Genomic DNA, 27,408 nt, shown 5'->3' with positions numbered 1-27,408 from the left:
ATGATGTGTTTGACAGCAGCTCTGTTAGTAAGCATAGTATGAGTATCATGTATGTGGCCTCTCACTTCTCCTGTTATGTTGCCTCCCTAGCCAACTTCTAAAGATCAAGTATTGGCCATGCTAGAGAAAGCCAAAGCTAACATGCCAGCCAAGCCTGCTGCATCTGCTAAAGCAAGTTCCAAACCAATGGGAGGGTCAGCTCCAGCCAAATTCCAGCCATCTTCAGGTAACTATTTTGAGAGGGTTAAGGGGGAAGGAAGTAGCATAGGGCAATCTAAAAAGAAATTGAGCCTTCATTTCTTACTGTATTTCCTAACAGCTTAGATCCTAGGTCCTCTTTCCTGCCCTCCCACCTTCCCTCCTTATCCTTCTACCACAAACATTTTGTTAAGTTTATGCTAGAAATTGTTGCTAAAGGTATGAATATTATTAATTTGGTTTCAAAGTCCAAAAAGGGGTTTTGGAATAGCACATTGAAATACTCCAGAAAATGAGTGTTCTGTACTATTTTTAAGGTTTCCATACATTTTCTGCTATTAAATGTTAGAGGGTGAATTGAGACCATCTAGTTTAATCCCCTTTATTAAGAGATGAGTAAACCCAAAAGATTAAGTGATTGGCACAAGGACAACCAATCAGTGCCTGAACCAGCATGTAATTCCTCTTCCTCATTCCCAAATGAGTTCTTCCACTGAATTGCCCGTTTGCTGATTCATTCTAGTATTTACTAATCTCTTAGAGAAAATTCTTGATTTCTTCATCCTAATGTTAAAATTTCATCATGTATAAATAAAACTCTAATCTGTAACCACTTCTCTAGACTTCCTGCTTAAATGAAATGTTATTCATTTGGTGGTGTAGAAACTATTGATACTATAGGGTTAGAAATTTTACAGTGTACAACTGTTGGTATCAAAGTATGTATTCAATTACAACATTTGTTGGAATCTTGCTATATGGTAAATAAATACTATCAGCAATGACAGACCCTATCCTTAAGGAAGTATCCATCTAGGAAAGAGGGTTTTTTTTTTTTTTTTTTTTTTTTTTTTGGAAAGAGGGTTTTTTAACTGTTATTTAGAAAATAGTTTTAAAACTTCAACTTAACTGTTGGCAAAGTAGATGGAAATTTATTAAGTTAATTTCTTAGGGTTATGCTTAAAAAGTAATTGAGGCATGGGACTCCCGAGTGGCTCAGCGGTTTAGCGCCTGCCTTCAGCCCAGGGAGTGATCCTTGGAGACCCGGGATCGAGTCCCACATCGGGCTCCCTGCATGGAGCCTGCTTCTTCCTCTGCCTGTGTCTCTGCCTCTCTCTCTCTCTCTCTCTCTCTCTCTGTGTCTCTCATGAATAAATAAATAAATAAAATCTTTAAAATAAAAAAAAAGGTAATTGAGGCAGAAAAAAAGATGAGGAAAAAAATCTAATTGAAAATACTTTCAAAAAAAAAAAAAGAAAATACTTTCTAAACTGACACATTTAAAACTGTAGGCTTTTTCATCATTATATATTTAACCTACTCAGAATAAAGTGATATTAGAGTTTATATTTATAGTAGATGCCTTTTTTTTTTCTCAAAGCACCTGTTGAAGATTCTGTTTCCAGCACTGTAGAACCCAAGCCTGATCCGAAAAAGGCCAAAGCTCTAGGAGTTTCCTCTAAAGCAAAGGTATGTTAACTCTGCATAGTTAGATATAGAATTGCTTTTAAGTGTGTTTTGTACACTGAGTCATTCTATTAGAAAAGATCAAATTATGATCATTACTACTCTTATTTATTTATTTTTCTTTAAGATTTATTTATTTATTAGAGAGTATGAGCAAGCCCAAGCCCGGGGAGGGACAAAGGGAGAGAAGCCTCAAGCAGACTCCCTGCTGAGCGCAGAGCCTGACTCTGAGCTCCATCTCATGACCCATTAGGTTATGACCTGACCCAAAACTGAGAGTTGGACACTGAACCAACTGAGCCACCCAGGTGCCCCCAGTACATTTATTATTATATGTTTATATAGAATGAGCACTCTGGCCATTCCTTTGAATATTGCAGTTATTTGTTTCCTTCCCTATGCATGGTCCTTTAACTCAGTGAGTTAATTTAAATAGGTAATTATCTTCTAAACTGTCCAGTGAAGCTGTTCTTTTCCTGTCCTCCCCACTGTCCTCATCCCAAATTTAACAAGTGCTTATTTTAGTATTTTGATCACAAGTGCTTTGAAGTATTTTTGACTCTGTTCTTAATGCTATACTTTTTTCCCCCAGTCTTTTACAGTTTATGAAGCAGTTTCACATAAATGATCTCATACTTGTTTTAACTGAATGACTTCAGTGTTTGAACTAGAAAGAAATTCTGGCCTACTAGAAATAATGGACTTTTGCTACATTTACATTAATAATTAATAATGGTGCCAGTTTTGAAAATCAAATATTATTTTAAAGACATATTCTGGGGATCCCTGGGTGGCTCAGTGGTTTAGCGCCTGCCTTCCGCCCAGGGCATGATCTTGGAGTCCCAGGATTGAATCCCACATTGGGATCCTTACACAGAGCCTCTGCCTCTCCCTCTGCTTCTCTCTCTCTCTCTCTCTCTCTGTCTCTCATGAATAAATAAATAAAATCTTTAAAAAAAAAAAACATATTCTGAATGCTCCCTATTTTCTTCTATCTGATACAAAGATTCAGAATCTTAGGTTATTTTTCAAAACCACTTTAATAATGATTTAAAATGTTCCTAGCAAGTTTCTCTAGAAACAGGTTCAGAGAATATCCAGTTATATTGATGTGACAGAGATACATTTTATATGAAGAGAAACAGAAAAGCTTTCTTGACTAAGATGTGTAAATGCCATTTAAAATGTCATTAATGTGGAAAGCTGTAAATGGTATCAAAGATTCAAGAAAGAAAAGAGCTGTCCAGGGATCCCTGGGTGGCGCAGCGGTTTGGCACCTGCCTTTGGCCCAGGGCACGATCCTGGACACCCGGGATCGAGTCCCACATCGGGCTCCCAGTGCATGGAGCCTGCTTCTCCCTCTGCCTGTCTCTCTGCCTCTTTCTCTCTCTCTCTCTCTGTGACTATCATAAATAAATAAAAATTAAAAAAAAAAATTAGAAAAGAGCTGTCCAATAAAGAGTCTATGACCCGGGCAGCCTGGGTGGCTCAGTGGTTTAGCGCCGCCTTCAGTCCAGGGCGTGGTCCTGGAGTCCCGGATCGAGTCCCATGTCGGGCTTCCTGCATGGAGCCTGCTTCTCCCTCTGCCTGTGTCTCTGCCTCTCTCTCTCTCTCTCTCTCTCTCTCTCTCTCTCTCTCTCTGTGTCTTGCGTGAATGGATGGATGAAATCTTTATCATCTGTCATTGGTCTGGGTCATAGACTTTTTTTTAGAGTTTTTCCAACTACATTACATGCCTTGGTAACCCACAGTTACTTGAGAATGTACTAAAAACATTTTTGAGGGACTCCTGGGTGGCTCACTGGTTGAGCGTCTGTCTGCCTTTGGCTCAGGGCATGATTCCAGGATCAAGTCCCACATCGGATTCCTTGCAGGGAGCCTGCTTCTCCCTCTGCCTGCGTCTCTGCCCCCCACCCCCCCTCACTGTGTCTCTCGTGAATAAAGAATATCTTTTTAAAAAAAGAAATTCTGAGAGCACCTGAATGGTTCATTCAGTTGGACATCCAACTCTTGATTTTGGCTCAGGTTGTGATTTCTTGGTTATCAGTTCAAGTCCCATGTTGGAGTCCATGTTGGGCATAGAGACTACTTAAAAAGAAAGAGAGAAACATTTCTGGAAAACCTATACAGAAACATAGTATATGTAAGATTCTGTTGCTCATCTGTTTCTTTCATGGAGAATATAATATAGAGAGTACATGGTTTATAGAATGACCGCTTACTGGGTAATAACATCATGTTCCCAAAGACTAGTAGCCTAGCTAACCAGTGTTCCCTGAACTTTGGCTGTAGAGTGCACAAGGGAAGAAAGTACCTAGCAAAACCAGCTTAAAGGAGGATGAAGACAAATCTGGTCCTATATTCATTGTTGTTCCAAATGGAAAAGAGCAAAGAATGAAGGATGAAAAAGGATTAAAGGTAAGGAAGGGACAAGAACTTTTTCAAGAGTTTTTTTGCTTTTTTGTTTTTCTAATCAAAAATAACTTTACTGTATGAAATTCATTTCATTATGAAATACCTAATAATGAACTGAACCTTTTGCTTATAAATTATAGCTTGTTTCTTCTCTAAGACAGCTTTGGGAGCATTAGCTCCAAGGATCATAGAATGGAGTTATTATTACCTATTCTTCCTCCAAATGGAAAGAAACATTAATTGTTTTAATTTTTATAATCAAAGAATGGAAAATGCTCCTTGATTTTTATGAATTACACATCTGTAGTAGGCTGCTTGTTTAATCCTTCATGTACCTGACACCTCAAAAGACAGATTTGGTGACTTATCTTTCTGCTTCAATCATTTCTCTTTTTATGTTGTTTTGGTGTTACTAGGCAGTTAGATGTTTTGTCAAAATATGTACATTGTTTTTAAAAAAGTCAAGCAGGGGCAGTCCCGGTGGCCCAGCGGTTTAGTACCGCCTTCAGCCTAGGGTGTGATCCTTGGAGACCTGGGGTCGAGTCCCACATCGGGCTCCCTGCATGGAGCCTGCTTCTCCTTCTGCCTGTGTCTCTGCCTCTCTCTCTATGTCTGTCATGAATAAATAAATAAAATCTTAAAAAAAAAAAAAAAAAAGTCAAGCAGTATGAAAAGTCCAGAGTGTATGTAGTATGAGAAGCAAGTCTTCCTCTAGTCTCCCTCCACAGAGAAGATATTACCAGTGTGTTTGTGTATTCAGAAGTATGAGTATTTCATACTATATGATCATATATGTATAAATATATAGCCTGCTTTTTACACACGGGGAACATGCTCTATACTCTTTGTTCTGTATTTTACTTTTTTCTTTTAATGATTGTAATATCTTAAAGGTCATTACATTAACTTATGCATATATCCATTCATTCTTTGGTACGTCATATGTATGTACCTTTCTTTGTCCCCAACCCACAATATAAACATTTAGGTTGCTTCTGGTCTTTCACTATTATAAACTATTCTGCCGTAAGCATCTTTGAATGTGGGTACTTGTGCACATATGTGAATATATCTTTATTAAACTCCTACTAGAATGGATGTATATTTTTAATTTTGATATTTCAAATTTTTCCTTTATTAAAATTGTGCTAATAACATCCACCATGCTGTACATTAATAGAGCATTGATTTTTTTTCTAGTGAGAATTGCTGAATATTCTATTCCTAGAAGATGTTGAGTTAAGCTTCCAGAAGTATGACTGCTTGATAATACATTTTGCATTCATATTTAATAACAAATTAATCTTGTCAAATTTTAAAATATTCTATTAAATTGATTTCTGCAGATGCTTTAAATAATGTTCTCTACCTCATTTCAGTTGAACATTTTATAATCCCTTTTGACTGTTTTTTAGGTGCTGAAGTGGAATTTTACTACTCCACGGGATGAATACATTGAGCAACTAAAGACTCAGATGTCTAGCTGTGTGGCTAAGTGGTTACAAGATGAGATGTTTCACTCAGACTTTCAGCATCATAATAAAGCCCTTGCTGTCATGGTTGATGTAGGTTTGCTGTAGATAAATACACATGTATATCAGATCCATGAGAATACTGAGCCTTGTGAAATAACCAGAAGTTAACATGACTTGAGAAGAAACTAGAATACACCATGTTCTTTGTTTTGGGGGCTTTTTAATTATTTGATAGAATAAATGACTCTCAAAATTTTAGATTTTTTTTTTTTACATGAGTGTATTATTTATTTAATCAAAACTTTAGGTCTTAAATAGAATCATAAGAATCTAGTTTTCTTCTTGGACTCTAGTAAAATCTATAAGGTCCTTACCTAATGGAACTTAAATTTTTATACAATTTTATTTGTCTTTTGTTTTAAGCACTTGGAGAGTGAAAAAGAGGGTGTTATTGGTTGCCTGGATCTTATCTTAAAGTGGCTTACCCTGCGATTTTTTGACACCAATACCAGCGTCCTGATGAAAGCCCTAGAATATTTAAAATTACTCTTCACCCTGCTAAGTGAGGAGGAGTATCATCTTACTGAGAATGAAGCATCTTCCTTCATCCCCTATCTCATCCTCAAGGTAATACATTGTTCTCACTCTGAAAGACTGCCCAAGTTCCCAGCTGACCTCAGTTCCCACCCTTGATTCCCTCTCCCTTTTTCATTTATTCCACTGTTCATTCATGTGCCCCTGTTCTTCCAAGATGTAGTGACACATGGGAGGACCCTTTGCCCCTCAGGAAATGCCTCATTCATTGTTCTCCTTGTCAACTAGGTTGGAGAACCAAAGGATGTCATTCGTAAAGATGTCCGTGCCATCCTGAACCGGATGTGCCTTGTCTACCCAGCCAGCAAGATGTTCCCCTTCATCATGGAAGGAACCAAATCCAAAAACTCTAAGCAAAGAGCAGGTGAAGCAACAATTTAAATTGAGGCATGAGTCTGTACAGCAGTGACCTCTAAAAGAAATAGTTTGTAGATGAACAAGGACATTTCTTCAGTGTCCATCTAGTTGATTCCAATCTTCCGATTTGGACTGTGAGAGTGATGAGTTGCACACTGGTGGAGCCAGAGTATCAGGTGATACAGGCACCACTCAGTACCACCCTGGTGACAAAATCAAGTGCACAGGGGCCATCTGACTCACAGGCATCCCTTTCTTCCAGGAGCACTTGCTGTAACACTATTATTATGTGTTTTATCAGAAAGCAGTAAACAAGGAAAAATTCTAAGTAGAGACAGAATAAGATTTTAGTCCTTCACGTATCTAAGGCAAATTTATCTAGTAAAGATAAGTCTCTAAGCCGAATGTGTGTTGGGTCTCATTAATTTAACCTTTCTCCCCCATCAGAGTGCCTGGAAGAACTGGGGTGTCTGGTTGAGTCCTATGGCATGAATGTTTGCCAACCAACCCCAGGGAAAGCCTTAAAAGAGATAGCGATTCACATAGGAGACCGTGACAACGCTGTGCGCAATGCTGCCCTCAACACCATCGTCACTGTGTACAATGTACATGGAGATCAGGTGTTCAAACTCATTGGAACTGTGAGTGACTTTTCTCTGAACATTTTCAACATGTGAATTGCAGAATCACTTAGGGGTCAGCTTTCATGTCATTGCAACTCGAGCTAAGTGTTTATCACGTTTTATTAAGCTTAACCCAGTGTGTCCTAGAGTCCAAATAAACCCTTGAGCATAGCACGCAGAGCATAAACACCTTGAGGGTGTCTCTGATTGTTGTAGGGCAATTTATGTTATGTCTTACTGGAAATCAGATTTTCTTTTCTGAGAAAGAAAAGTTATACAGTTGCTTTAAAAACAAGAACTGTTTTTTTGTTTTTTTGGTTTTTTTTTTAAGATTTTATTTATTCATGAGAGACACAGAGAGGCAGAGGGAAAAGCAGGCTCCATGCAGGGAGCCCGATGTGTTCGATGCTCGGACTCTAGGATCACGCCCTGGGCCTAAGGCAGGCGCTAAACTACTGAGCCACTCAAGTGTCCTGAGAACTGTTTTTGAATGAAATCCTGAGCTAGTCTGGGTTTATATTCTGCCTAAGAAATCTGCTCTAGAATTGTTAGTGCAATTAGTTTTTAGTGAACAAGTATTCATAGGTATAATTCTGGTACCTGTCAGATCAGAAGAGTCTTTAGCTACAGCTACAAGCCACACTATGCAGACATGTCAGGTGCTCTCATTGCTTATTACTTGTTTGAGCCAGTCACTTGTGGTTGTAGCTCAGTCCTTTGCTCCACTTATATCCTAGTATTATATATATTTGCACGGTTTTTATATATTTTTACCTGTGTTAACTGTTTACATCCTCACTACAGGTCAGTGAAGGAGATAAAGCAAATGGGAATTTTACAGATGATCAAAAGTGAAGCTTCTTGCCTTTAGTTGATGTAGTGGTGACACAAGAGACATGAGGAAGCGTCATTTACTCTTTGGTCTTTTCTTTTGTAGTTATTAATATCCTTTCCTTTTGTATTCTTTCTTTCATAGAGTCTTCTAATATAGAAAGTTTTAACAATAGTTGATTTAAAATGTAGCTAGTGTTTTGAAAATAAACTTACACCAACATAGTAGGTTCTGCTTGCTTCAATATATGAATGGATATTGACTCTTGAATCTTCCAATTAGGTTTTTAATTCTCTTCATATTCTGGAGAGAATAAATTAAATTTGGGCTCTTCTTACAGCTCTCTGAAAAAGATATGAGCATGCTTGAGGAGAGGATTAAGCGGTCAGCGAAGAGGCCTTCAGCTGCCCCAGTAAAACAGGTGGAGGAGAAACCTCCGCGCACGCAGAGCATAAACTCCAACGCCAACATGTTGCGCAAGGGACCAACAGAAGACATGTCCTCCAAACTCAAGTATGTAGATGGAGACACTTGTCTAAGAACATCTCAGTGGCCTTTGCCTTGTGTGCTTAGAGCTTATCCTGTAACATAATCTTGAGTTTCTGTAGCCATTACCATGCATGACAGAATGTCTGGGGAAATGTCTTGTAGCCAAATGTTTAATCCTTCAGTCTTCATTGTCTTTGTCTTTGTCTCAAAACCACTTCTAAATAGTCTTGTGCCTTCTTTCACTGCTTTTCCGTGGACAGAATTATGTATCGCACTTATAGGATGTAAGTACTGCCTGCTAATTTCTCATTAGCAGGGCTCTTATATCTTTCTAACTTCTGACTTGGATTCATCCCCTCTGGAGGGCAATTGGTTTAGAGTTTATAACTCTAAACAGGTTAGAAGGTATCCATAAGTATCCCATGAATCAGTCCTTCCCTAGAAGTCAACTGGCTAGCAGAGGTGTCAACTCAATGTCAAGTAGCTAAATTCACCTTTTTCCTTGTGTTATACCTGGCCATGCTCAGGTTCCTATTCTTCAGATATGGCTGATAAGTAAAATGCATGCAACACAGAATTGGCATAGAGACTCAAAATATAGCCTCCTAAGCAAGACAGCTCTATTTTGGGCTATATGCAATATCTAATGTTAACCAATTTGAATTTGAAAGCCTTAAATACCTATCGCTTGGATGTAATGCTGTCCCTGACCTGTCAAGAGTGAAGGTGACTGTCCCTCAACGTATAAAATGTTCCAAACACTGCATGGAAGAATGCTTATGATTAGAAAAACTTAAACACCAGTTAATTTGGCAGAAAAGAGCCAGCCAATCAAGATTTTTCTTAAATTTTTGCCCAAGTAGAGAGCTTTTAGTCTGTATATTTTATTAATCATTTTCTGCCCCATCTGAAATAGCAGTACAAGGTTTGTTGGCTTTAGTGAACTAGAGAGAATACTTATCATTTGAAAGGTATTCTAAATACAAGCTAGAATGATCTCCTCCAAGGGTATTCATGAACCAGTGTTGTTGCCCATTGAAGGCACTTGCTTAGACTCAAGGACTTACATCATTCAGGGGGGCTGAAACCAGAAGTTGAACATCTGTCTTGAAGCTTTGGGACAACTGGCAGTGCTACTCTTGCTCTTTGGTTCAGAAATCTCCTTTAGTTCAGGAGCCTCCTTTTGCTTCCCTTAGCCAAGCCCGAAGTATGAGTGGACATCCTGAGGCAGCCCAGATAGTGCGCCGAGAATTCCAGCTGGATCTAGATGAGATTGAGAATGACAATGGTACAGTCCGATGTGAAATGCCAGAGCTTGTTCAGCACAAATTGGATGACATTTTTGAACCAGTCCTTATTCCTGAACCCAAGTAAGTTAATCTCTCTCATTTAAGTGTCAGCAGTGTCTGATCATGAGAATGCACAGATGAAAAGAGATTTCTGTGCAGTCAGAACTTTTTAGAACTGATTACTGTATGGCTGGTAACAGTTCTTTACAAAGACCTGGAGATGCCACTGGGATGTCTTGTAACAAAGATTGAATTTTTTCCCTTTGCTCTCTAGAATCCGGGCTGTTTCTCCACACTTCGATGACATGCACAGTAATACAGCATCCACAATCAATTTCATTATCTCCCAAGTTGCCAGTGGTGACATCAACACGAGCATCCAAGCTCTGACACAGGTAATGGGGGTATTACCCATGGCAGTAATTCCATTGGCATTGGAGGCTGTACAAGTGGTGGCTGCGTACTGGTTACAGAATTAAAGGAGGTGTAGGCCGCTTTCAGCACTGCCCTGATGAAAAAGTTTTGCGCAGGGACCACTCAGTGTCATCACCTGCCTCCCTGGATATGGCTCTCATAGACACTTGCTCTTTACACTTTGCATTCATTCACCAGAGGCTGGAGATATTGCACTGAATAAGTAGACACCAAATCTCATGGAACTTACTTACATTTTAGTGGACAGGGAAAGATAAGTAAATAAGAAAATACCAGATAATAGCATTTACTGTGTAAATATAACTCAAATGGGGTGATCAAAGAGAGGAGCTGAGTAGTTACTTAGATTGGTGGTCAGGGATGCAAGCAGAGGGAACAGCTAATACAAAAGCTATAGGGAAGAATGAGTTTGGAATATTCAAGGAAACAACACAAGGCCCATGTACCCAGAGCAGAGTGGGCAAGTGGGAGAATGGTACAGAATGAGATTCGAGAGGTGGACAGAGATCATCTCATCGGGCAGCCCCGGTGGCACAGCGGTTTAGCACCACCTGCAGCCCAGGGTGTGATCCTGGAGACCCTGGATCGAGTCCCATGTCAGGCTCTCTGTATGATGCCTGCTTCTCCCTCTGCCTGTGTCTCTGCCTCTCTCTCTCTCTCTGTCTCTATGAATAAATAAATAAAATCTTAAAAAAAAAAAAAAAAGAGATCATCTCATCAATGTAGATCTTTAAAGCTCCTTGGTAGGTTGTTTGGATTTTATTTTAAGTGTGATGGGACACCATTAGAGAATTTTGAGTAAAGAAGCTATGTAATTTTTAAAAATCATTCTCTTCTTCTGCTTCCCTTTCCTAACAATCTAGTTGGAAAGCCAGTAAGTTGGTAGAGCAAGGTAGGCATCCACCTTGTGGCAGGTGGTGGGGGTGGGGAGCCATCATGGCCTAATGCAAGAGTGAGGATGGTGTCGTACAGGAGGGGTGATGCAGAGTCAGGAGTCAGAGCCCAAGCAAGATAAAGAGGATGTTGTGTAGACAGCCACTCTGGCATGATAGATTCCCAGGCAAGATGAGGAGGATATCCACGTGTGTTGGGCACGAGGCAGCATGCAGGTGGCTCAGAATGGGGAGTCAGCAATGAAGCTGGAGAAATAGGCATCTGCATGGGGAAGGACTGGGGGCAGAGATGGGAGATTGGTTACATACCAAGAGATTGGCCATAGAAATATAAGGAAAATAGAAGTCACATTTCTTACAGCCAGAAAATAAAACCACTAAAATATGAAAGGAAAGCAAAATAGAATAAACTCTGGTATTGGACCAGAATTAGATTCGATGTGTCAGTATGAACTCATGATTTTCAAAAGTAGAAATAAATATCGATGTAAATGTATATATATGTATATATGTGGTATAAGTATATACTATAGATATATATGTATGTATGTAATATACATATATTCCCTAGTTCTTTTAATTGAGAGGACCTAAGAATAGCAATGCCCCAACAGTAACCAGCACCTCCAGATCTTGGCTTCTAAATACCATTTTCCACTAAAGGGGAATGAGAGCTCCTTGGAGAAGGGGTAGATTCTAGGGCTGAATTAGAAAAATATAGGATAATCCTGGAACATCGTATTGTACCAGATAGTAGGAAAAGGCTCAAAGAATGATAGGGACAGGTCAGAAGGACCCAACATCAAAACCAATAATGATAATGATAGGGTTTAACCCAATGAACTGAATAAAATTTAGGAAATACATTCAATAAAATGTAACCAAATAGGAAACAAGTCCATACCCATATAAATTAAAATTTTGAAGAGAAATGGATATTTACAGATTCATAGTACCACCCCACAAAATGCAAATGACTAATATACAAAAAGTAACCAAAAAATACAAAATACTTTAAGTCGACAGTACAGAAGCTTAGCAGACATCACCTTGAAGTGATCAAAGTGAACATAAGTAATAAGACAAGATGAAATTCTGTGTCACATTGTAGGATCCAGTGGAAATTCTGCATCACTTTGCCGACATTCCTAATGTCATCTAATCATGAAGAAACCTCAAACAAATGCAAACAAAGGGATATTTTACAAATGTCAAGGTCAAGAAAGTCAAGGGAAGACTAAGGACTAGTCTAGACCAAAAAGAGACTGAGAGACATGACTAAATGTAGTACATGATTCTAGACTGGCCTTTAGCTGTGAAGAATGTGATCAGGGCAATTATAGAAAATAGAATAGGGCCTGAGGATTAAATGGTAACAATGTCAATACTAATCTTCTGATTTTGAGTGTGCCTCAGGGAGTATGAAGGAGAATGTCCTTGTGACAAAGAAATACATAGCGAAGTATGAGATGGGCGTGGAGCATCAGATTGACAATTTATTCTCAACTGATTTAGGATTTTATAAATTCCTTTATTATATTTCAACATTTCTATAATGTTTGTACTTTATTTTTATTGGGGAAAATGTCTCTCTGGCCATTCTCTTAAGACCAGATCTGTTACAAAGTTATGACTGAAATTTATATAAAAGATAATATCACATCCACCAGGATTATCATAGTGGGGAAGAAGAAAAGTGGATGGTTCCAGAGTATCTTTAGATAAGTATCATCCACAAGACTTGGAGACAGATGGGATGTGAAAAGTAAGGTAAGAAAAGAACAGTAACTCCTTGATTTTTGGCTTGAGCACCTGGGTGGATGGATGGTGGTGTTTCTTGAGAATAGGGAAAACTGAAGAAAGAGCAATCTTGAGGTTGGAAATGAAGAGCTATGTCTTTGCTGTGTTAAGTTTGAGTAGTCTGTTTGATATCTCTGTGAAGGCAGAGGCTAGAAATGGAAGAACTGGGGATCTCAGCAAAAGATTTTTGCTATTGTTTGACAAATTGTCTCCTATTAAGTTTCGACATTGGAGGGCATTCTAGAAAATAGTGACTTTATTTTTTTTTTTTAATTTTTTAAATTTTTATTTATTTATGAGAGAGAGAGAGAGAGAGAGGCAGAGACACAGGCAGAGGGAGAAGCAGGCTCCATGCACCGGGAGCCCGACGTGGGATTCGATCCCGGGTCTCCAGGATTGCGCCCTGGGCCAAAGGCAGGCACCAAACCGCTGCGCCACCCAGGGATCCCCAAAATAGTGACTTTAATACATGCATTCCTGTTGCCTTTCTCCATCGACTTCAAACCCATCTGAGCAGAGGAGCTGCTGGGTCAGGTAGTTGGTATCTGAAGTAGGTACAAGTTTCAAGCTCCATCTGGTACAAGTAAAAGCCTTTTCCACATATAGGCCTTCAGGAAAACCTGAAGTTCAATAGTGCAGAGCCCAGGGAAGAAGATGGAAACACCAAAAATCCTGGAAAGAAGTCTCTTTTCATCCATGAAGACCAGAAGATCCCCTAAATAAAGGACAGCAGTGGTTTATATGAGTGTTAATAGGAGGACCCAGTGTTCTCCCTGGCCCCCAGGGAACTATAGGTTGCTAAGCAAAAAGGCTGAATTCACTGGCTGAGGCTGGGAAGTCTCTAGGTTTTGTACCTTCAGAGACAGAAGAGCAGAAGTACCTGCTCTTAATGCTGTGCTGTATGACTGATAGATTGCAAGCTGGCATACCACAAACTTAGAAGGGGAGAAACTACCATGTTTCCCATTCTCAGATTGCCAAAATTGAGGCTTTCCGAAGGCAGACCCAAGAGTGAATCCTGACTAGGTTAGAATAATAATGAACCACACCATAAGAGACTCAGTAACGGGGAAGAAAAAAAAAAAAAAACAGAATGGTAATCTCTTAGCACAATGGAATTGCTAGAGGGGACAAGATGACCACAGGGGAAGGGAATAAGGTGTGGAAAGAGTATTTAAAGAGGACTTACTAAAAAAAAATAAAATAATAAAGAAAAATAAAATAAAAAGAGGACTTATTATTACATATCAAGATTCTCTCTGGCAAAAAAATAAAATAAAACATGGTTTCAGAATTTTAAAATTGAGTAGATGGACTAAAGGGAGAGGATGATCACTGCAGAAACCATATTAGTGGTCTGAATGACAAGGGTGACAAGATCATTCAGTGGGGAAAGAACAGTCTTCTCAACAAATGATGCCAGAAAAATGGATATCCACATGTAAAAGAATGAAGTTGGACTCTTATGCTATATAAAAAAATTAACTCAAAATGGATCAAAGACAAATATAATAGCTAAAGCTATAAACTCTTAGAAGAAAATATGGGGGGAAGGGTCTTGTGGCAGTGGCAGCTCAAGAGCAGAGTATGAACTCTGGTGGCCAGAGTCATGGCAGGACAGGCATTAAGAAAGTTTCTTTCCCTCTTTGACCAAGTGTTGGTTGAAAGGAGTACAGCCAACTGCAACCGAAGGAGGCATTTTGCTTCCAGAAAAACCTCAAGGAAAACTATTCTCTCCCTCCCTCCCTCCTCCCCCCTTTCTTTCTTTCTTTCTTTTCTTTTTCTTTCTTTTCTTTCTTGGTTGATTTATTTATTTGAGAAAGAGAGCAAGCAGAGGGAGAGAATCTGAAGCACACTTCCTGCTGAGCACAGAGCCCAACACGGAACTCAGTCCCATGACCCTGAGATGACCTGAGCCAAAATCAAGAGTCAGAAGTTTAACTAACTGAGCCACCCAAGTGTTCCAAGGATTATTTCTTATTTAGAGATGGTAACATTCTCAGAAAGTATGTAGACTGAAATAAATCATTATTGAGATGGCATTGTGTGAAGCTGCCCATTCCAGTGAAGTTGTGAAATCTTTCATCATGCCTCTTATAATAACCTTAAAAAAAATTAGGGGAAAATCTTCATGTTACTGGATTTGGCAGTGATTTCTTGGGTATGACACCAAAAGCAATGGCAACAAAGAAAAAATAATTAAATTGAACTTTCATCAAAATTTAAAAGTTTAATGCATCAAAGGTCCCTATCAAGAGAGTAAAAAGACATCCCACAGAATGGGAGAAAAGATTTTCAAATTATATATCTGATATAAGATTAATATCCAGAACACAGAAAGAACTACAACCAACCACAAAAAGATTGGGGGGGGGTGGGGTGGGCAAAGAACTTAAACTGACATTTCTCCAAAGAAGATACACAGATGGCTAGTAAACACACATGAAAAGTTGTTTGCCATTCTAGTCATTAGGGAAATGCAGATCAAAACCACAATGAGATACCACTTCACACCCATTAGGATTTTTTTTCTACAAATGGGAATCATGTTGGCAAGGATGTAGAGAAATGAGAACCTGTGTTGCATTGCTGGTGAGGACATAAAATGGTGCAACCACTATGGAAAACAGTCTGGTGGCTCTTCACAAAGTTAAACATAGACTTACAATAAGATCCAGCAATTCCACTCCCAGAAAGCAGGGACCCAAACAGATAGTTGTGCACCAGTGTTTATAGGAGCATTATTCACAGCAGACAAAAGGTGGAAAACAAGAGTCCATCAACAGGTGAATGAACAAAATGTGGAATGTACATACAATGGAATATTATTCAGCCATAAAGATGAATGAAATTCTGATGTATGCTATAAGATGGATGAACCTTGGAGACATTATGCTGTGTGCAATAAATCAAGCACAAAGGGACAAATACTGTAGGATTCCACATATTTGAGGTATCTAGAATAAGCAAATCCATGAAGATAGAAAGTAGAATAGAGGATACCAGGGCCAGGGAGACAGGAATGGAGAGTTATTTAAGGAGTATGGAGTCTGTTTAGGATGATAGCAAAGTTTTGGAAATAGTGGTGATGCTTACATAACACTGTGAAGGTACTTAATACTGTTGTATTATATACTTAAAAATGGCTAAAATGGTAATTTTATATTATATAATTTTTACTGTCATAAGAAAATTAAGAGATAAAAATAAAACTCTCAGTAACAAAAATGTTTAAGTGGCTAGGAATAAATCAGGCATTTTCTATATAAGACCTTTACAGGGAAAATTGAATGATATTAGAGAATTTCCAAATAAATGGAAGTATACTATGTTCACAGGATTCGGGGTTGTCAATTACCAGTTCTCAAATTAACCTATCAAATCAAAGCCATTCTAATCAAAATCTCAACAGTTTTCTGCAGTTGTGAAGCAGATTCTTAAATTTATATGGGAGATAAAAGGGCTTACAAATAGCAAAGTTGGGATCCCTGGATGGCTCAGTGGTTTAGCGCCTGCCTTTGGCCCAGGGCGTGATCCTGAAGTCCCGGGATCAAGTCCCACATCAGGCTTCCTCTGCCTGTGCTCTGCCTCTCTCTCTCTCTCTCTCACTCTCTCTCATGAATAAATAAATGAAATCTTAAAAAAAAAATTGCGAAGTCAAGACTTTTTCAAAATGAGGACATAGTGGAGGGCTTCTATCACCAGCATCACCTTTGGCTACAGAGCCACTGTAACTAAGATAGTGTGTAGTATTGGCCCAGACAAGCAGCTCAACCACTGAGATGGAACAGAGTCCAGAAATAGACTCACATCTATAGGAAACTTAACACAGAAAGACATTAAAAATCACTTGGTAAAACCTAGATTAATCAGTAAATGGTGCTAGGACTAGTTATTTTCCATGGGAACAACAGTATAATTAGATTGCTATTTCCTGCACCAAAGTATATTTCAGATGAATTAAAGACCTAGATGTGAAAAGGAAAACTTAATAGGAGAACATTTTTTACTTCACATTATGTAAGGATTTCTTTTTAAACTAGACACAAAAAACATAAGGAAAAAATAGAAATCTTTTACTACATTAAAATTTCTAAAAACTTCCTCTTATCCCAAGATACTCTTGTCTATAACAAAATGAAAAGACAAGTGGAGTGCCTGGCTGGTTGGCTGGCTCTCGGTTGAGTATGTGACTCTTAATCTAAGGGTCATGAGTTCAAGCCCCGCATTGGTTGTGAAGTATACTTTAAAAAAAAGAAAAAATGAAAAGACAAGTTACAGATTAAGACAATTGGGACAGATGTAGTAGATGAAAAATAGGGACATAGGAATTAAATAATTCTTACCAGTTTAGAGGTCAGAATAGTGGGTTTTGTTTTGTTTTTTAATAAATAAATAAAAGGGGATCCCTGGGTGGCGCAGTGGTTTAGCGCCTGCCTTTGGCCCAGGGCGCGATCCTGGAGACCCAGGATCGAATCCCACGTCGGGCTCCCGGTGCATGGAGCCTGCTTCTCCTTCTACCTATGTCTCTGCCTCTCTCTCTCTCTCTATCTCTGTGTGACTATCATAAATAAATAAAAATTAAAATAAATAAATAAAAGGAAAACCCAGAAAGAATAGTAACCCCTGGTGGAAGGCAAGGTACCAGCATGGGGGGGGGGGGGGGGGCAGGAAGAGAGCTTTAGGATGCTTTGGGTGTCCTATAGCTTGTCCTCAATGGCAGATGTCCGGATGCATAGGCATAGAATTTCGTTAAGTTGTATTCTTAGGGGACACCTGGGTGGCTCAGCGGTATTTGAGCCTGCCTTTGGCCTGGGGCGTGATCCTGGAGTCCTGGGATCAAGTTCCACATCGGGCTTCCTACATGGAGCCTGCTTCTCCCTCTGCCTGTGTCTGTCTGTCTGTCTCTCTCTCTCTCTCTCTCTCTCTCTCTCTCTCCCCGAGTCTCTCATGAATAAATAAGTAATTTTTTTTTAAAAAATTGTATTCTTAGGATTTGTATGTTATATTAAAGTTAAAGCTTAATAAAGAATATTAGTGGGACATCTGAGTGACTCAGTTATTTAAGCGTTTGACTCTGGATCTCGGTTCAGGTCATGATCCTAGGGTCCTGGGATGAAACCCCACATCAGATTCCCTGCTGAGCAAGGAGTCCGCTTGTCTCCCTCTCCCTCTGCCCCAATCCCCCTCCAACTCATCTCCGTCTGAAAGAAATCTTCTTTAAAAAAATATTAGTAAACATATATACCAGATTTGATATATATATCTGTGAAGAGAATTTTATAGTCTCTGAAAATGTCTATACTTTTTCATATCTTAACAAATGCTATGATAAAGATATACTGACCAACAAATTTTTTTAATAAATAATGTCACAAAAAATACTTGGAAAAGTATGAAACATGCTCCTGACTAACCGTTTGATCCAAAATAAAAAACCCACAACTCTTTATTTTTAACAATTTAGATTGTTAATTTGATTGAGAGAATGACAGGGGTGGAGATGGCGGGGCTGGCAGAGGGAGAGAATCCCAAGCAGGCTCTCTGCTGAGCGTGAAGCCCAGTTCAGGGCTTGATCTTACAACCCTGAGATCATGACCTGAGCCAAAATCGAGTCTGAGGCTAGACTGAACCACACAGGAGCCGTCCCCAAAAAATCTTAATAGTGAATAGGAAAGCATTTCTCTCTAAAACTCTACTGAAACTACTGACCTCAGAAAAATATATTGCCTGAAATGAATTTATTATTGAAGAGAGGCTAAAATAAAGGAACTCAGTACATACCAGAAATTAGAAAAATAAAAAATAAATCCAAAGAAATTTAAAAGTAGGAGGTAAACTATAATTCATGAAATGGATTTTTAAAATAATAAATCTAAATTTGTTCCTCGTAAAACAAAATAAATTCTTTACTAGCCTGATGAGAGAACAAAAATCTAAGTGTCAGGAGTGAGGAAGGAACCAACTACAGAGGAGGAAGAGATTGAAAAAAAATAAGACCCTTGTAACCATGTGGAAATTTAAAACAATTGATTCCCCCTGCCCAAATTTTTTTTAAATAACCAGAGAATTTGGGGAGACCATTAAAAAACAAGGAAACCCAGAACAGAATAAGACATTTGATCATACAAAATTTTTAAGATTTTAATCTGGAGAACTCTACCATATACTGTCAATGAACAGGTGGTATATTGTGATATATATTTGCATCCCATATGACCAACAAAGGATTAATAATTACAGGAAACAGAGCTCTTATGAATTTTTATGAGAAATGGAGAACCCAACAGAAAAATGACCAAAGGATGTGAATAGGCAAATCATGGAATATCTCCAAACAGCCAAGCCAGTAAAAACATAAAAAGGGGTCCGGGCCCTCCTCTGCCACAAAGTACAAATTAATGTAATAATAAGCACTTTTCCCTCAGAGTGACAAAAAGTAATAACACACAGTTGATAGGGATTCTGTAATAATAGTACTCATACATTAAACATAGAAATGTAGGACAGCCCCAGTGGCGCAGCGGTGTAGTGCCACCTGCAGCCTGGGGTGTGATCCTGGGGACCTGGGATCGAGTCCCACGTGCGACTCCCTGCATGGAGCCTGTTTCTCTCTCTGCCTGTGTCTCTGCCTCTCTGTGTGTGTGTGTCTCTATGAATAAATAAAATCTTTAAAAAAACAAACATAGAAATGTGAATTAAATGTGTATTTTAACGAGAACAACATGGTAATATCTATTATACCATAATTGTTGTCTTCTTCAGACTAAAAAACTATACTCCTGGGACTCTTTCTTTTAGATAGATAAACACAAGTATGTTAGGATACATATACAGAGATGTTTATTGTAACATTATTTATAGTAAATAAAATAACCAAACTGGAAACACATTGAAAGTTTGGTAAGGGAATGATTGAGTAAATTTTGGTACATGCCTATGTGGACTGTTAAGTAGGCTTTAAAAATAGAGCTTTTTATTTTATTTTAAATAGAGCTATTCTTGTGGCCTTTGGGGATTTTCATAATATTCTGTTGAGCTAGGAAAGCTAGATGCAGAGACGTGTATGTACTATAATCCTCTGGTAGAATAAACAATGCCCTAAACCTTGACCTCGTTTATGTGTGCAAGTATGCTTGTATATGATTCTGTGAACATGAAAGATGTTGACCAGGCATTAATGTTAATTATCTTAGAAAAAAAAGTAAGCTCCCCCCCTGGGGGAAAAAAAAGTATTTTTTATGGTGTCGGTGTTGAAGCAGCATTGTTAAACAACTCGTTGTATAAAACTGTGTGTTCTTACAGTGTCTAAACATGCATAGTTATCAATGAAGTAGGACCACTGGCTTCCACACCACCAGGGGGCACTGTTCACACTGCAGTCTGTCTCCATGCTGCTCCCTGGAATTGCACAGTAGGACACCCCTGCATGAAAGGATGGTCGTTGAAAATTAGCATGCTTGTCTCCAGGAATTATTTATGTAATCATAAAGATATTTTTACAGTAGTGAATAGGAAATACATTTTTTCCCATAGCAGTACATTTTATGATTAGAGACAGCCAATGGTCCAAAGCAAAAAGAACACCAGATCAGGATGTTGGAAACCTGAGTTTTGAGTTTGGACTAAGTAGTCTGATCTTTCTGAGCTTTATTTTACTTATCTGATAAATGGAGATCTTACTTACCTTACTCCTTCTCAGAGCTGTTGGATGATCAAATGAGATATAATGGGAATTAAAACACTTTAATAGATGAGACATTTAAACATTGGGATTATATTCCCTGATCTAGATAGTGAACCTTTTAGAATAGGCTCTGTGACTAATTGACCTAACAGTCTCTTGCTCAATAAACATGTGCTAAATGTTAGACTCCCTAAGGACTATTTATATGTAAAGTGACTAGATTTTTTTCAAGGTAAGATATAAGTGCTTTGCAAATAAATATTACAGAGACATCCTTATAAGTATTTTCCTACTACTTAAAAATATGACGCTTGGAGACTATATCTTGGGTTTTTGTTACCAGATTGATGAGGTCCTGAGACAGGAAGACAAAGCTGAAGCGATGTCTGGCCATATTGATCAATTTCTGATAGCCACGTTCATGCAACTAAGACTCATCTACAATACACATATGGCCGATGAGAAATTGGAGAAAGATGAGATCATCAAGCTGTATAGCTGTATCATTGGCAACATGATTTCGGTAAGGCCACATCTGCAGAACATGAGCTTCCCTTCAGTCTCATCCTGTCTGGGTTCTAAAGCCTGAGTCAGTGTAGTTCCAGCAAGTCCCATGTCACTTACAGGGTTTTACATGTAATTTACTACTTTCACTGGATGTTGGGGGACACCCCAGCTTGCCTTATTGTTCGGGTACAAAATAGAATGCTTACTTATATACTGCCTAGAATTCTGCTTCCTGCCAGTGTCTTCATCAGGCATGGTAGGCCCTGGCTGCATTGTCACAGATAACTGCTCACACTAAAAGTACTTTTATAACAGGAAGGAAGGAAGCACTCCAGTTAATTTTGGCTATTTCTGGAGGTTTAAGGGAGTCTGATGATTTTTTTTTCTCCAAATACTCTGAAAATTTTTTTTTTAAGATTTTATTTATTTGAGAGAGAAGAGCACAACGGGGAGGGCGGGCAGGGGCAGAGGGAGAAGAAGAAGCATGTTCCCCACTGAGCAAGAAGCCTGATGCAGGAGCTCAATACCAGGACCCCAGGATCATGACCTGAGCCAAAGTCAGACGCTTAACCATCTGAGCCACCCAGGTGCCCCTGAAGTTTTTAAAATACATAATTTTTTGCTAGAATGTGCCACCCACCTGTTAGTGAACATATCTTCCTTGCTCTGTACACTGGGTTCCATACCGCTTTAACACAAGTATGATTGGATAGCTGTTTCAGATAGAGAGCCTCGCTCGGGAGGCCTCCACAGGGGTACTGAAAGACCTGATGCATGGCCTCATCACCTTAATGCTGGACTCTCGGATTGAAGATCTAGAGGAAGGACAACAGGTGATCCGCTCTGTGAACCTCTTGGTGGTGAAGGTGCTGGAGAAGTCAGACCAGACCAATATCCTGAGGTATAACTATAATCTCACCATTAGAGCTTGGAACAACCTCTTTTGTCTACCCATGGAAACCAAAGTCACTAGACCAATTAGAACTTTAGGTTTGCCTAGTTAAGTTGATTTATTATTCTTCCCTTCCTCATGAACCAAAAAAGTGTTCCAACCTGAGATAGCAGTTAAAACTAGTAACAACTCAGTAAGCCAGCCAGCATAGTGAGTTTTCTAGAATAGGACTGTAGCGTTTGTTGGTTACCTTGCCTTTTCATGTACACTTCAGGTGCATTTCTTTCTTAGCGACCAGTGACCGTGAAAAGTAGAGTAAGGAGCTTTCCCATTTGCCATGTGGTAACAGGAAGCTTAAAAGCCTGGTTTATTTTCTTCACAGCTGAGTATCAGGCAATCAGAGATGGTCCTGATCCATGTGCTCTCAGTTTGTTAGGTGGATACAGAATATTTACACTTGGCCTTTCAATTACTGATTTTAATTGGAATGCATGTTTGAAACTTATTAATGCTGTTGTATTGGGATGTTTTTTCTAGTGCCCTACTTGTTTTGCTCCAAGACAGCCTGCTAGCAACAGCCAGTTCTCCCAAATTCTCAGAGCTTGTTATGAAGGTAAAGTGCAAATAATTTGATCTCTTTTCTGTCAAAGATGCAATACTTTGTTAAAGTATGGGGAAAGAGGAATTGAAAGTAAGACGTAGAGTTAAATCAACCAAGGCACAACTGAAAAAAATACTTGGTCTCCAGTTTACACCCCAAGCTCAAGCCTGAACAGTTCTTGGCCTCAAACAGTTAAAAGGGAAAGACAACTGTCCTTAAAAGCAAAATACAATTACTTTCATGAGACAAATTTTATTCCTTTTTTTGGGAAATAGATATGTATAGCCCTCTTCGATAGAAGACCCCGGATGAACATTTCAGTACCGCTATAATATTGTTATTACACTGTAATAGAGTTTGTCTCCTTGGAGTAGATTTGGTTAAGCTGTATGAACTACTCTACTTTCAGGTCCCACACCCAGTTCTCCATATCTTCTTACCATTTAAGGCCCATCTCCAGACAGTGGGAGGGAGGTGTGGGGATGATTACATGGATGGCTTGTCACACACTAACCAGTGACATGCTTGGAGTGAAATTGTTCATGTTTTAGCAGCTGAACTCAAAAGACATGGTGATGTTCCACACTTATTTCTCTGACTGCCTTTCAGAAATGACCCCAGAGCCTAGGGCAGGTGAATGGTGACAGGAATTATCTTTATTCTTTAGCCACTCTTGCTAACTTTCGTTTCTTTTTTCAATAGTGTCTCTGGAGAATGGTTCGACTCTTGCCTGATACCATCAACAGCATTAATCTGGACAGAATTCTTCTGGACATACACATTTTCATGAAAGTCTTCCCCAAAGAGAAACTGAAGCAATGCAAAAGTGAATTTCCCATAAGGACCCTAAAGACACTGCTGCACACATTATGCAAATTAAAAGGGCCCAAGGTAAGTAAGAACAGCAGCTGGTCCCTGAGAGAGCTTGAGGAGAACTTCATGGATACGGCATCACCATCATCTGAATCTGCATGTGTCTCCCTCAGATCCTAGACCACCTAACAATGATTGACAACAAGAACGAGTCTGAGCTGGAGGCCCACCTCTGCCGGATGATGAAGCACAGCATGGACCAGACAGGGAGCAAGTCTGATAAGGAAACAGAAAAGGGAGCATCTCGAATAGTAAGTGTCCTGACTGAGGGTGGTGATCTTGTCAGAGGCATAAACACTAAAGCCCACCCTCTCAGGGTCTAAGGGGATGGGGCCAGTCGCTCTCCTGCTGCTGTGCTGTGACCATTTCCACCTTGAAGTTTTCAAATATGAACTAGTTATAATGGTGTGGTTACCACACAACCAAAGGTTGTCAGGTAAATCCACTGTGAGCTCTACTTAAGAAGAGAGGGGCCAGGTCCTTTCTCGCCAATTTAGTTGAAAACCTTCGACTGGAGGCATTTAGTGACCAGAATGTTAGGGTTTTTTGCTGCAGACACTGGTGCTGTTACCACAGGAACATTCCAGTAAGTCTGGATTTTGAGACCTCTTCAGTTCTTATCCAGTTGTGGGTTCCTGATTAATAACTCAAGTCTAGCCAGTCCTTTGTGTCTTTCAACTACAGGATGAAAAATCATCAAAGGCCAAAGTGAATGATTTCTTAGCTGAGATTTTTAAGAAGATTGGCTCTAAGGAAAACACTAAAGAGGTGAGAGGGGAAGGGGCGAGCCAAGCAGGCATCTGCTTAAGGGAGAAGGGTCACCGACTAATATCTCCCCCCTCTTCCTTTTTCTTGGTAACCAGGGCCTAGCAGAGTTGTACGAATATAAGAAGAAATATTCAGATGCTGACATTGAACCATTTCTGAAAAATTCCTCCCAGTTCTTCCAGAGTTATGTTGAGAGAGGCCTTCGGGTGATTGAGATGGAGAGGGAGGGCAAAGGCCGCATTCCCGCGTCTACAGGTATGGCTTCCTCCAGTGGCTGCAGGGAGGAGCTCAAAATAGCTCCCAGCTCCGGAACTAGAGGTTTTGATTGGTTTAAATTTATACCTATGCTTCTCGGTACTTGCTGGTCACCAGTGGTGTTTACGTTGCTGCAACAGTGGCCAACTCTGTCACCTGACTTGACCCATCGCCAGTGTTTGACAAGGGCAGTGCTCCTTGTCCTTGAAACCACTTCTGCCCTGTGCTTCCGGTTGTCCCTGTTCTCTTGGTTTCTTCCTATCTGGCCTTCCTGGCCTCTTCCTACTTGGCCTCTCTGATTCTTCCTCTCCCTGAACTCTTACTGTTGGCGTTCCACAGGCTTCAGTCTGCAACCATTCCTCCAAAACCTGCTCCGTCAGCGTTCTTCTCCATCTCAGATGATGGCACCTCCGTTGCTTAGACCTTTCTTTCAGTCATGTCTTCCCCTCAGTCAGGAAATCTTTTGGCTCTGCCTGCAAACCATGTGCAGAATCCTCACACACTTCTCATGATCTTCACTGCCACTTCCTTGACATGAGTATCATCATCTCTCACCTGGTTTGTGGCACTGTTCTCCTGCTTCTACTGTGACTTCCCATAATTCTTTCCATTCATAGCATCAAAACAATGCTCCTCCAACATTTTCCAAAGGCTGTATCTCAGCAAAAGCAAAAGGCCTTACCAGAGGCCTACAAGGGCCTACATTATAAGGCCCCTTGACCCCTCTAGAGCTACATCTCCTGCCACTTGCTCCGACTCCTGTTCCACTCCAGCCCCCACTGCCCTCCTTGCTGTTTTGGAACATACCAGGCATGCACCTGCTTGGGGCCTTTGCAACAGCTGTTTCTTACATGTAGAATGCTCTTCCCCAAGATAGCCTTGTAACTAGTCCTTTCTTCCTTCAGATCTTTGTTCAAACATCGGTCTCAGACCTTTCTTAAAATTTGCATCCTACCCCCCAACCCCTTGATCAAACATATGGTATATCCATATGTAGCATGCCATCCATATGTAGACATTCTGCTCATTACACCTCAAAGAAAAGACTCTTAAATCTTGAAGAAGCATAATTTCAGGTGTTAAAAACAAAAGAAAAATAAGAACACAACTGAAGTTTCAGCCTAGCAAGATACATGGTGAGAGGGAACCTGATTAGAATCTGAAAACAACAAAGGAGCACAGTTTTATAGGCAAACAAATTCAAGACGGTAAGAGTGGGAATTTCAGGGACTCCCAAAAGAACTAAATGTGGGACGTGAGAGCTCTACTCTGGATGGTGACAGGGGTCTTTCTTTTTGGTTTTAAAGTTTTTTTGTTTTGTTTTGTTTTTAATGTACTCATGAGAGGCAGAGACACGGGCAGAGGGAAAACAGGCTCCCCACAAGGAGCTTGATGCGAGACTGGATCCCGGACCCTGAGATCACACCCTGAGCTGAAGGCAGATGCTCAACCGCTGAGCCACTCAGGCATCCCAGAGGTCTTTCTTTTGGTCTAAGGCTCTTGACAGCTCTTTTCTTTATTTCTTTCTTTTTTTTTAATTTATTTGAGCGAGATACAGCATGAGCAGGGTGGGAGACAGAAAACTAAGCTCCCCCCTGAGCAGGGAGCCCAATGTGGGGCTTGATCCCAGAACTCCGGGATCATGACCTGAGCCGAAGGCAGACATTTAACCAATTGAGCCACCCAAGTACCCCAATAGCTGTTTTCTAAAATTGACATTTCCAGGGTCTGCTGTTTGTCTCTAGCTCCTGTGAGCAGTAATTTGCAGACACTGACTTTTTCACTATAGGGGAGTAATGTTTCACTTTAACATTAGGATGAGCGGGATCCCTGGGTGGCTTAGCGGTTTAGCACCTGCCTTAGGCCCAGGGCGTGATCCTGGAGACCCAGGATAGAGTCCCACATCAGGCTCCCTTCATGGAGCCTGCTTCTCCCTCTGCCTCTGCCTCTGTCTCTGCCTCTCCCTGTGTGTGTCTTTCATGAATAAATAAAATAAATCTTAAAAAAAAAAAAAAAAAGGATGAGCTTTCATTCCTGTCATTCAGGAGTACCTGTTGAATGCCTGCTGTGTGCCAGGCAGCAAACAGACAAAAACCTCTGCTGGTAAATAAAATCTTAAAAAGGGATCCCTGGGTGGCTCAGTGGTTTAGTGTCTGCCTTTGGTCCAGGGCACGATCCTGGGGTCTTGGGATCGAGTCCCGTGTCAGGCTCCCTACATGGGGCCTGCTTCTCCCTCTGCCTGTGTCTCTGCCTCTCTTTCTGTGTCTATCACGAATAAATAAATAAATAAATCTTTTTTAAAAAGTGGGGCTCCTGGGTAGCTCAGTTGGTTAAGCCTCTGCCTTTGGCTCAGATCATGATCTCAGGGTCCTGGGATCGAGGCCGTATCTGGCTCCCTGTTCAGTAGGGAGTCTGCTGCTCCCTCTGCCTCTGTCCCCACTCGTGCTCACTGTTCTCTTTTGTGCTCTCTCTCAAATAAGTAAAATCTTTAAAAAGCAAACAAAAAACCCTGCTAGAATTTAAAGTCCACAAGGGCAGAGACAGACACGAACAGTTCACCTAACAATTGCTATACTGCATGGCATGTTAGAGGAGGTAAGCGGACATACCATGGTTTGCTTGATCGAGGTGTAGGGGCCCCTTTTCTCACTTTTGCAGCCCTTTCTGGTGACATCTGACATCTGACTGATACTTTGGGCCTAAATAGGACATTTGCAGCACAAGCGTGTGACCCCACTGATTGTGGAGTGGTTGCGTGTGGAGAGTATTCAGACACCCATCACTACTATCTCTCACTCCCTTTCTCGTTCATGGGCACCTGGTCAGAGTATCCTCCACATGTTTACATTAAGGATTTCTTTTTTCCTGTAGAGTAACCTGCTGCTCTTCGGTTTACCATAAGGCAGTTTTTCTTCCCAAGATCTTACCTTTTTGGCTTATATAATGCATTTTGATACT

General features: G+C 40.0%; 1 protein-coding gene and 1 non-coding gene across 7 annotated transcripts in view; both read left to right on the top strand.

Moving 5' to 3' along the window:
* CKAP5 (cytoskeleton associated protein 5) overlaps positions 1 to 27,408 on the top strand; it is a 106,934-nt gene that overhangs the window by 77,931 nt on the left and 1,595 nt on the right. For all 6 annotated transcript variants that reach the window (XM_077863101.1, XM_077863100.1, XM_077863099.1 and 3 more), the window contains exons 26-42: positions 91 to 226; positions 1,580 to 1,668; positions 3,958 to 4,083; positions 5,496 to 5,645; positions 5,979 to 6,182; positions 6,378 to 6,513; positions 6,954 to 7,147; positions 8,302 to 8,474; positions 9,647 to 9,820; positions 10,014 to 10,134; positions 20,898 to 21,077; positions 21,775 to 21,962; positions 22,491 to 22,566; positions 23,257 to 23,445; positions 23,541 to 23,678; positions 24,112 to 24,195; positions 24,291 to 24,450. In XM_077863101.1, coding sequence (XP_077719227.1) covers positions 91 to 226; positions 1,580 to 1,668; positions 3,958 to 4,083; positions 5,496 to 5,645; positions 5,979 to 6,182; positions 6,378 to 6,513; positions 6,954 to 7,147; positions 8,302 to 8,474; positions 9,647 to 9,820; positions 10,014 to 10,134; positions 20,898 to 21,077; positions 21,775 to 21,962; positions 22,491 to 22,566; positions 23,257 to 23,445; positions 23,541 to 23,678; positions 24,112 to 24,195; positions 24,291 to 24,450 — 2,518 coding nt within the window. The remainder of the gene's footprint in view (positions 1 to 90; positions 227 to 1,579; positions 1,669 to 3,957; positions 4,084 to 5,495; positions 5,646 to 5,978; positions 6,183 to 6,377; positions 6,514 to 6,953; positions 7,148 to 8,301; positions 8,475 to 9,646; positions 9,821 to 10,013; positions 10,135 to 20,897; positions 21,078 to 21,774; positions 21,963 to 22,490; positions 22,567 to 23,256; positions 23,446 to 23,540; positions 23,679 to 24,111; positions 24,196 to 24,290; positions 24,451 to 27,408) is intronic.
* Positions 6,640 to 6,750, top strand: LOC144293519 (small nucleolar RNA SNORD67). The gene has a single exon (XR_013360739.1). It is a non-coding gene; the product is annotated as a small nucleolar RNA SNORD67 (small nucleolar RNA).

The sequence above is a fragment of the Canis aureus genome, chromosome 21 (genome assembly GCF_053574225.1).
Source record: "Canis aureus isolate CA01 chromosome 21, VMU_Caureus_v.1.0, whole genome shotgun sequence".
Taxonomy (NCBI): domain Eukaryota; kingdom Metazoa; phylum Chordata; class Mammalia; order Carnivora; family Canidae; genus Canis; species Canis aureus.
This window is presented reverse-complemented; position numbering and strand designations above follow the sequence as displayed.